Source organism: Lycium barbarum, chromosome 12 (assembly GCF_019175385.1).
Source record: "Lycium barbarum isolate Lr01 chromosome 12, ASM1917538v2, whole genome shotgun sequence".
NCBI lineage: Eukaryota > Viridiplantae > Streptophyta > Magnoliopsida > Solanales > Solanaceae > Lycium > Lycium barbarum.
This window is the reverse complement of record NC_083348.1, coordinates 67,756,767-67,767,553: the sequence shown is the minus strand read 5'-3', so window position 1 is coordinate 67,767,553 and position 10,787 is coordinate 67,756,767. Positions and strand designations below refer to the sequence as shown.

The 10,787-nt window shown below is 32.0% G+C and overlaps 1 protein-coding gene across 1 annotated transcript; it reads left to right on the top strand.

Moving 5' to 3' along the window:
- Positions 1-2,014: 2,014 nt before the first annotated feature.
- LOC132624987 (MYB-like transcription factor EOBII) lies at positions 2,015-6,367 on the top strand. Its single transcript, XM_060339755.1, has 3 exons — positions 2,015-2,403; positions 2,889-3,018; positions 5,812-6,367. The coding sequence occupies exons 1-3, from the start codon at positions 2,067-2,069 to the stop codon at positions 6,137-6,139; spliced, it is 795 nt and encodes a 264-aa protein (XP_060195738.1). The 5' UTR covers positions 2,015-2,066; the 3' UTR covers positions 6,140-6,367.
- Positions 6,368-10,787: the final 4,420 nt, after the last annotated feature.

Here is a 10,787-nt window from a genome sequence, read left to right as displayed (position 1 = left end):
AGCAATTTTTTTTTGTTACCATAGATTGATTATTGTTGCAAAAAGTATTTTTGACAACAATTTTTTTTTGTTGCATAGACTTTTCCCAATGGCTGTTATTGCAACAACGCGCAACAACTTTTTTTATTATTGGCAAAAGTACTTTTTGCAACAATAATCAATACTATGACAACAAAATTAAATTATTTGGCAACAAAAAAGTTCATTTGCCAACAAGAAAACTAAGTTGTTGCCAAATATTAAATTTTTTGTTGCTATTTCTATACTTTCTTGTAGTGATATAAAAATGAAACTAATGAAAGCGGCAAAGTCATGATAAAACAGTCTGAGACGTATTACTTTTCTTTCAATTAACTAGAGAGTCATATTATAACATAAGAGCAATTAAAGAGTACGAGACAGGATGGATCTTATTTCAGGCGCACTGCCATATAATATGAGCTTACGCAATATTTGCATTTCCAAATTCTCTCTTTCTTTTAGTTCTTGGTGGATGTGGATTTTCATGACATATATTGGATAACGGATCATATTGAACGAAATCGTGGTCGCACACAATTCCCTTCAACAGCTACAACGTACACGAAGTTATTGGCTTTATATTTATCCGTACGATCTACATGCATATGCAGCTTGCACGTGAGATGTGGATGGTGTGCTTTATTCCTAAATTGATACGGAATAATAAACTTCTTTTGTCCGGCGGAATAATAAAATGGTACCCTATATTCCTTGTATGCAAAGCAGATTAATAAACCAATCAAAGGAAAATGAGGGAGTGAAGGGGAGGTTTTTTTTTTTTTTTTTTATTCTATTTTGTATGTCCTTAATCTCAATTTATATGATACTCTTTCTATTTTAACATGTAAGAATCATTCTACTATAATAGTACTCCCTTTAATTTGTACAATTTTATGTGATGAATTCGGAATGCGAAAGTTAAAGCACTTTTCCAAAAAAAAAAAAAAAAAAAATCAGGCATATATTTTTCAAAATTTCTGAAACAAATTTTTACATATTTGAAAAAAATACAACGATAAATCATCATAGTTAATGATCTAGACTATTAAAAATAATTTACGAAAAATCAATCGTTGTCAAGAAAAAATATTTTGACCCCTCAACATGGTAAGTTGTTACATAAAAGGAATAGGGAGAATATTACCTTATATACAGCTTTTAAGATTCATATTCTCATTTAACTTTCCTATTTTTAAATTTTACTATTATGTATTAGTCTCTCCGTTTTAACTTAGGTGACATAATTTGACTTGGTACGAAGTTTAAAAGACTTGAAAACTTTTGAAGCTTGTTGTCTTAAACATACCCTAATATTTGTGTGGTTATAAAGCTTTTGAAACATGTGGTTTTAAATATATCATAATATGTGTGTGGCTACAAAAACTTCTAATTAGGGATAAATGGGAATTTCAAGTTAAAATATTTTTAAATTTAAAAATATATTATTTTTAAATTTAAAAATATATTATTTTTAACGGACTAATACTCCCTCCGTTCACTTTTACTTATTCACTATACTAAAAATAAATTTTCATTTTTTACTTGTCCATTGTAGCATATCAAGATAAGATAAACTTTTTTTCTTGTTTTACCCTAACATTAATTACTCATTTTCCAAATCATTTTCCAGATCTATTGACACTATACTCCAATTAATATGGGTATTATGATAAAATATATAATTTATTTATTAATTCTTAAGGGTCATGCAAAGTTAAAAGTGGACAAGTAAAAGTGAACGAGGAAGTAAAAAATAATGGCACATAAACTAAACGGGGAGAATTACTTATACATTTATGCAATTAAACAAACTGATTTCAAATGTGGTACCTAGTCAAATGAAATTAAATAAAACAGGACTAATTAAGGGAGTATTGTTCTAGATGCACTGCTGGCGAAGGTACATAACGTGAACATGCATGGCCACATCAATAGCTGTCATGTATGGCCGCATATATAGTTTTAAGGCTATTACAAGTGTTCATTAAGGAGTACGAATATTAGTATGATTTTATAATAAAGTAAGTTAGGTTGAAAGCTCTCAAATGTCGCAGTGCTTAACGACTAAATTACTAGTAGCAAATTTTATTTTAGCCAACCCCTATAAATATCTGGCCAACCACATTAGTTCCTTGTCACAAAGTACCACATATCGTCACTCCTATCCCAATCTCATCTTCCTCTCTCTCCTTTTTTTTTTTTTTTTCTCTCTCTTTATCTCCTTTTTTTTTTTTAAAAAAAAAAAGATGGATAAAAAACCATGCAACTCTCAAGATGCTGAAGTGAGGAAAGGACCTTGGACTATGGAAGAAGATTTGATTCTCATTAACTACATTGCTAATCATGGTGAAGGTGTTTGGAACTCCCTAGCTAAATCTGCTGGTAATTTTTCTTCCCTTTGTAAGTGAAACCCTAGATATAAACTTTTTTTTTAATTAAAAATTATATTTATTACATTAAAAGAGAAGGAGAGGGGAAAAGGGATGAGATGCTACGCTACTAATAGGGTTTGGGCATTTCATCTCAACTGTGAAAGATCGAGAGTTCACCGAGTGAACTAGCCCTCAACCCCTGTATACATCATTTTTGTTATACTCCCTCCATTTCAATTAATGTGAACCCATTTAACTGAACACGACATTTAAGAAAGAGTGAAGACTTTTGAAACTTGTGGTTCAAAATAAGTCTTGAATATTTGTGTAGTTGTAAATCACTTCATAAAGTGAATTTGTTTCCAAATTAGGAAATAGGTCATTCATTTTGACACGAACTAAAAAGGAAATAGATTCACATAAATTGAAACAGAGGGAGTATGTTCAAACATTTTTCTTAAATATTAACTCTCTCTCTCTCTCTTCTTTCTTTAGGTCTCAAACGTACCGGAAAAAGTTGTCGACTCCGTTGGCTTAATTATCTCCGGCCTGATGTCCGGAGGGGCAATATTACACCTGAAGAACAACTTTTGATTATGGAACTGCATGCTAAGTGGGGAAACAGGTGAGTATTATTCTAAAAAGTACACATAATAAATTAAAGTAATATTCATTGCAAGAGAAAATAGGACAAATTGGTGTGCAATCTTCTCCATCAAGTATTGGATTCTCCCATGTGTTTTATTGTTGAATGGACAAAGAGAGCCGCTCCATATCTGTTCATAGTACTAGATTTGGAATGAGAGATAACAAGGAACATTTAAAACGTGATAGTATGGCACGTACAGAAGAGGATCTTAGAATTGAAACGTGAGGAATACAATCTATAGCTGCTACGGCAGCTTAATTTGTGTTCCAAACAAGTTTGATATAAAAAAAATTCTTCTTCCAAAACCTCTCATCTACTTTATTTCTTCCATGAATAAAATTTTAAAGAATATTTTTCCTTTTCTTAAACTATTTTTCAGATCTCTTATCTAGCTATATACTAAAGAAACTACCCTTATAACAAGGAATATAGTTTTCCGATAATTTATCTCTCATACAAGAAGCAAATCATGTTCAAATATTTTTTATCTTAAAGATAAGGTATGTTTTCTGTTTAGTTTCTATCTTTAGGTGACGGAAATTATCTTTTGAAACCATTTTTAGGGTTTTATTACTTGAGTTTGACAATCTAAGATATCTTTATACTAATTATCACATTAAAGGTGGTCTGATGATGTTGATTAACTTGTATAAAGTGATAACAAAGTCACTTCCACAATTATTAGAAAGTAAATAAAGCCTTAAAAAGGGGCCAAAAGAATATTATTGCATGTTCATTCGTTCTCCAAACTAAGAAGAAAAAGGACAGTGGTGAGACAAGGATTCGGTATTACATGATAGCAGTGGGATATAAAACACGTTGTCAAAGAGAGCTAGAAAGATAGAAGTTTCCATTTTAAGGAGAACCGATTTCATTTCAGTCACATGTCAATGCCTTTTGTTATCCCACCTCCAACTTGCTTTTGAAATAGACAGCTACCTTATTTTTCTTTCTGGCACTATGGGCCCCTTTCCGTACAATAATATTAACCGTATATAATACTTCCTCCGTCCCAAAAAGATTAAGATTGTCCTCTTTTGATTTAATACAAAGTTTAAGAAATAAAAGAAGACTTTTGAAATGTGTGATCCAAAACAAACCTTAGATATTTATGTGGCTGGAAATCATCTCATAAAATTAAATTGTTTCTAAATATAGAAATAAAATAATCTTTTTGGGACAGACTAAAAATAAAAGAAGCACAATTTATTTTAGACTGAGGGAGTACTTATTACTACATGAGTAACTAAAATTGTTCTGTTAAAGCATGATCATCAGTGTTTTAACAAAAATTAGAACCCAATGAGATACCGTTATTCGGTGTTGAAAATATAGCAATTAACAGTGTACTTTATATGACAATTTAAATATTATTAATTAAGATCATTAAAGATATAATATGTGCAAACAAACGTGTCATCTTCAATAGTTTAAACTTTTAAATGAGAGGATCACAAAGTTTCAAAGCAGTCAAAGATTTTGGGCTCGAAAGTCACTGTCACCTTCTATAAAATTAAAAAAAATCACGTGATTGACTCGTAAAAAGAGAGAAACCCACACGTGAGGGGCATAACTCAACAAAAATATATATGCTCAATCTAAAATTTTAGACGAGATAATCTCACATTTCAGGAAAAGCTATAACCACTTTCCCTTCTTATATGTGCATGCTTAAAGGAAAATTATAAACAAAAAGAAGACACTGCGCTAGCTTAGCGCACAAAATTATTCACTAAATAATAATACACGGAAGTTTTACAAGGGGGACAAATTACATTTTCGAAAGTGATAGCAGAGATTATTAAGTGAATGTCAATGTATCAATGATGTGGTTACTATTATTTCTTTTTATTCTTCTTCTTTTTCTTTATTTATGAAGTTATCAGCTGCTAATCAATTGAGAGTACTCGTCAATTGCTAACTGTCTAATTACAAGACCTGAAAGGAAAAGAGATTTTTCCTCTGTTTTTTTTTTTTTTTTTTTTTTTTTTTTTTTTTTTTTTTTTGTGTGTGTGTGTGTGTGTGTGGATGTTTTGATGAGTGACTGAGTATACAAATGTGACGATTATCAAAATTGAAAATCTTTTTATGATATTAGAGCAATAGCTTATATAGGTGTAACAATAAAACGTACCATATAATGTGGCTAGTGATACACCGCTACCAAACATTAGTTGCCGTCGATTGAGCATTGCAAAGATTTCTGAATTCTTACTGCATGGCTCACTATCTTCAGCTTACTCTATTGGTGGTCTCTTTCAACTTGTAGCTCTTTTGGAGACATTATATTGGTGAGTATTGGAAGTAAGTGTGTATGATTGGAGGAGCTTCTCTAGTTTCAACGTCTTGGAAGTTGAGTTTAAATAAATAGGAGAAGGAGGCAAATGGGACTTTGAATTACAACCATAGAACGTGGCAAGCATCTTTTTCAACTACAAAACGTGATTGAAATACTTTCAATTATGAATAAAACCTGTAATCTAACTTTGTGGGCCATCACCATATTGATACACTTACCAATATCTTAGGGAACTACTACTTTACATTATCTCAGTATTGGTGTAGTGTGTTATAACATTATGCTTAGTGTTTACAACTCTAGTGTTCTTATAGATGGTGATATAGTTTTAGGTCGGATTCAATTGAACTCATTATTTTTAGTTCAAATTATGGAGACATACATACACACAAAAAAAAAATATATTACATATGATAGATGACATTCATTATAAATTCACTAACTAAATTCTGAATTCGTTTCTGATATAGGTGGTCAAAAATTGCGAAGCATTTGCCTGGAAGAACAGATAATGAGATAAAGAACTATTGGAGGACTAGGATTCAGAAGCACATTAAGCAAGGAGAAAACATGAATGGACAAGGATCTTCAGAGCAAAATATGGATCATCAAGAAGGAAGCAGTAGCCAAATATCCTCTGCTGGTGTAGCAGATACCATAGAGACTTACTCTCCAACTTCATACAATGTAGGAAATATGGACACCAATTTTCAAGCCCCTAATTTTCTCCCTGAAACAAATGACAACATTTGGAGCATGGAGGATATCTGGTCTATGCAATTGCTCAATGGAGACTAAGTATGTTGGAATTTTTATTTGAGTAATTAAACCTTAGATTGAACCCACTTAGTAAGTACTATAAAAACTAAGCTGCTAGATATACAGCTACCATATATATATATATATATATATATATAGTGCTAAAAATTCCGCATGATATATCCCCCCATATGCTGGTTCCTAAGTGTTCAATGTGTAATATGACGAACTCTTAATATAACCCTGTTCATATTATTAATATATATATAGATGTGCATGGAGGTGCCTATGATTCTATTAACATATATAGTCGAGTCATTCTGCTACTTGAAGACGACCTCGAATTATATTTTAAATTCTTTAATTACTACTATAGTACTAGAAGTTTCTGTTGTATTATTGGAATCAACAATCAATATATATCTAAAAATAAATTCATGTATATATGCGCAGTGAAATTGCCGAATTCAACTAATTAAGAAGAGATGACACTTACCTAATTATCCATCAAATAAGCACTTTTCAAAGCTTTCTAGTTAGTGTACTAAAACAAAGTCGTGGTCAAGCAAATAATTTGCTTTCTAAAATACAATTATCCGATGTTAGCCGACTTTAAAAAGGCTCTATTGTACTTGCAGTTAATCATTTGAGGGAAGTGCATCTCACCAACCACTTAAGTACTTTGTAGATGGGAATTAAGTCAGTTTGACAAAGACACCAATGTGATTAGACAATTGAAGTGTGCTACATCGTATTAAGGAATTTGGTACTTTCACAATTTATTGGAACATTAATCTTCCATGCGTATCCTATAAGATTAACTTTTCGGGTCAATGCAAATTTTTCGTTATCTAATAATCCACTATTAGTAAATGAATTTTAGTTTTATACAATCAGTGCAATTTAACTCGTTTTAACAAGTTACTTCTCTGATCTTTCATATTATTCATTTCATTTAGTGTTAATAGTTATCTTTAATTACTTTTAATATGACTCGATAATATAAATGATTTTTCACACTGGAATGCATCATGAAAAAGATATATACGGGACACGCATGACGAGAATATGAGGCATGCACAGAGTGATAGATAGTAAAATACGAATCAAATATTCATCTTCCGGCATATACCGAACTAAATTAATGGAAATTGGACAAATGGAAAGGCAGTATAGCTATTTTTGGAAAATTTAAGTGTTGCTTTCCATATTTAACTATATTTGTGCATGGCGTTGCATGTTTGATGTTCGACGTAAGCCCAACTCTTGAGTCCCCCTAGGGAAGTCTCCACATGGTCCCTATCAATTCACTTCTACCTTTTTCATCATATTAATTAATTCATCTTTTTAATTATGGAGTACTTTATTTCCCTTAGTGTGAGTTACTTGCGAGCAAAGGATCAATTTTCAAAACAACCCTAATTTAGCATTTCATAAACATAGTGTTAGGCCATGATCCTTGTTTAGGAAGGCTAGGTATCTTTACCATGTTATGTCATTGTCTCGTGTGATGCAATATTGTAAACAGATTTCGTCGTTGGACAATTGTCTAAAGTTCTTTAATTGCTTTTGTCATTATTGTCAACAAGTGTAGAGCTATCAGAAATATATTGGATGGCTGGTAGTAGAAGCTGAATTTGATTTGTGGATTCCCTTCCACCATATATGGATGTTTTATGTAAACTTAATTATAGTGTAATTAATGATAAATGTGATAATAAGCGTTAATTAATAACTTGTAGGCTAGGCTAATAATTGAGGAAAACCCATTTTTATAAAATGTTTATAATCAGGTAATAATTACTGCAGTGATACTAAGCATGAAAAATTAGCACATGAAAAGATAACACATCCAACCCGATCCAAGTTTGACTTGACCCATCTTTAGTCGGCCCAGTTAGCTCATCTAAAGTATTTATGACTCTAGTGGTAACACGTGGCAGGTGAATGACATGGTTCTCCAGGAGTTACACGACGGTCGTGCTCGATCTAGTGATATTTTTAAGGGGATTCTATTTATCACTATAGGATCCCTATTCAAGATCATTGCAATTCCTTTTTCGGGCAGTTTTTTGCTTAGCTTGAGTTCATCATTAAACGTAAAATATCCCGACTTGTCATGTGCCTCCTTTATTCCTGCTTTTCGGGGTACCAACTGTATGAATTTTGACTAACATTTTAAGATGTATTTTCTCTCCAAATTGATATGAGAATTATTGCAACTTATAGTACTTCTCATGTAGTTTTCGAATATATAAATTTTAATGTTAAAATATTGAGTTAATCTTATCCAAATTAGCATTAAAATTTAATCAAACTAACTCTTTAAAAGAGAAAACTGCCACATAAATCGATACGGAGGGAGTATGCCATCCCTTCTAACGATTATCCAAAACCAAATCTAAGCTTACAGCAGAAAAACATAGAGACACACACTGACACATGCACAATAACAAAAGAGGGATGTACGAATTCGAAGAGTTAGAAACGTTAGGAATCTTGAAAGGACTTTGCAGAGGGGGAAAAAAAAAAAAAAAGGAAACTACGTATGCACTTTCATAGGAAAACAGTTATACGGAACAAACTCCCTCAATTTTTGGGCCACTCGTTTATTTTACGCACATGTTTCTAATGGTGAAAATCAACCAATGTAAAATATCCCCACGTGACGTGAAGGATTGTAAATCACATGTAGAGTCGGCAATGACTTATATTGTTTGACACCTCCACCCCACTTTACATCAACTACGTGACTCATCATGAAAAGTATATATACATCCTCGTGAGTACACACATACACATTCATAATTGACATAATACATAACCAAATGCTCAAACTTGGCCTCAGCTGGTAAGTATGCCCGTCAATTTCAGGTGTGCACAAATCGATGCTGACGTGACACATAAATTTTGAAGGTGTTTATATGATCATTTTGTAAGTTGGAGTGTTCAACTGACAAAGTCGAGACAAGTTGAGGTGCCTACTTATGCACACCCAAAGTTGGAGGATATACTTACCAGCTGAGGCCAAGTTTGAAGGCTTGTTTATTTATGGGAAAATTTCAGAAATATACAAGTTGATCACTTACATTGCAAAAAAAAAACCAAAAACTTACATTACAAAAAAATAGCCCAAAATATACAAATATATACAAACATATACAGACACTTATACGAACATATACAAACATATAAGAAGGCAGAGAGAGCGAGAGAGAGTGAGAGAGAAAAAAGTTTGAGTTATTTTTTGTAAAAATTAAAAAATAGGTTAATTTTGGTAGTATTGTTGCCCCAATTAAATGCCTTCATTATTTTGAAGATAAATACGTTACAATATATGTGATATGCTATATATTATTCTAAATATCTTTTGTATCCAAGGAAGAGAAAAATATATAGACAGCCTTAGATGTCTTTTGTAATCCAAGGAAAAGGCCGGGTAGCTCGTGGGCTGATCGCAAAAGCCTCTTTTATGGGCCGGCCTATACTTTAGCTCTGTACACAAGTTGGTCCATTGGCATAAAACAGCCCAAGATAACAAATAAGGCTCCCGGTATTGCATAGGGAGAATGATGTATATATACATAATAATATGGTATATTTATAAAATATGATGATATTTTGCAGTTTACAAAACATAACGATAGATTTCGTACAAGACATATACGAAAAAATTCGCTTAAGGCTTACAATTTTCGCTCAAGATATTGTGTATGAAAATTATATGAAATGTGTATATCTCGCTCAAGCTTAAAATTTTCACTCAATGAAAATTGTATGAAATATGTATATCTCGCTCAAGGCTTAAGAATTTCACTCAATTTTTTGTATGAATACTATATGAAATATGTATATCTCGCTCAAGGCTTAGAGTTCTCACATTTCTTGTGTATGAAAACATTATAAAAATGGTATGAAATATATATACAATTGTATAAAATTTTGTATAAAGTTTATGTTAGGTTTTTGGATTTTTTTTTTTGTTTTTGTTTTGGAAGGAATTCAAGTTAACTTTCATCTTGTCAAAGCCTAGTTAAATTCAGGTACCATACATAATTCACTTAGGTTCCATAAGAGCAGTAATATCTTGAACGTAGATAAAGACCCCTCTAATAATCGCCTCATTCATATTACGGTGGTCTAGCAACAGGCTCCAGTGCTTCAATTGTCATTTGTCGCCACACTATTACCCCGAATTACCACCATGCCAATCTCATTTTTCTCATTGCCATTAACCTCAACGGTGTTGTCAATAACCAAAGTCATCTGATCGAACCCATGAAGAGTCCCCACAACTTGGCGGTTCTACCATAGCTGAACATAATCATTGGTTATAATTCTTTAGATCTGAAGCAGAGGTTGAGTAGAATGGGGAGAAGGGGAAGAAAGGGTGGGCGGCTGGGAAAAGGGAAAGGGAAGGTCGGTTTTAATTTTTCATATCTGGTATGATTTGGGAAAGGGAAGGGTGGACCTTTAATTTTTCCAGATCTGGTATGATTTGTAATTAAGTTGTTATATTTTGTAAATAAGGAAAAGTATCCTTATGTTTTGTAATATAGTATCTTAAGGTTATTTTCTCTATTGGGTACCCACGTTTCAGGCTACAAAATTTATATCTCATAACTGAAAAATCTCCTGTTAAAATATCATTAAATTTTTAAATTCCCTATCTCTTCTGAAAATTTTA

Excerpts from the sequence above, each read along its gene's own strand:
- LOC132624987 (XM_060339755.1), top strand. The coding sequence starts at position 2,067 with ATGTCGCAGTGCTTAACGACTAAATTACTAGTAGCAAATTTTATTTTA. Across the intron at positions 2,404-2,888 it reads CTCCCTAGCTAAATCTGCTG|GTCTCAAACGTACCGGAAAA; the intron begins GTAATTTTTCTT and ends TTCTTTCTTTAG. Across the intron at positions 3,019-5,811 it reads CATGCTAAGTGGGGAAACAG|GTGGTCAAAAATTGCGAAGC; the intron begins GTGAGTATTATT and ends TTTCTGATATAG.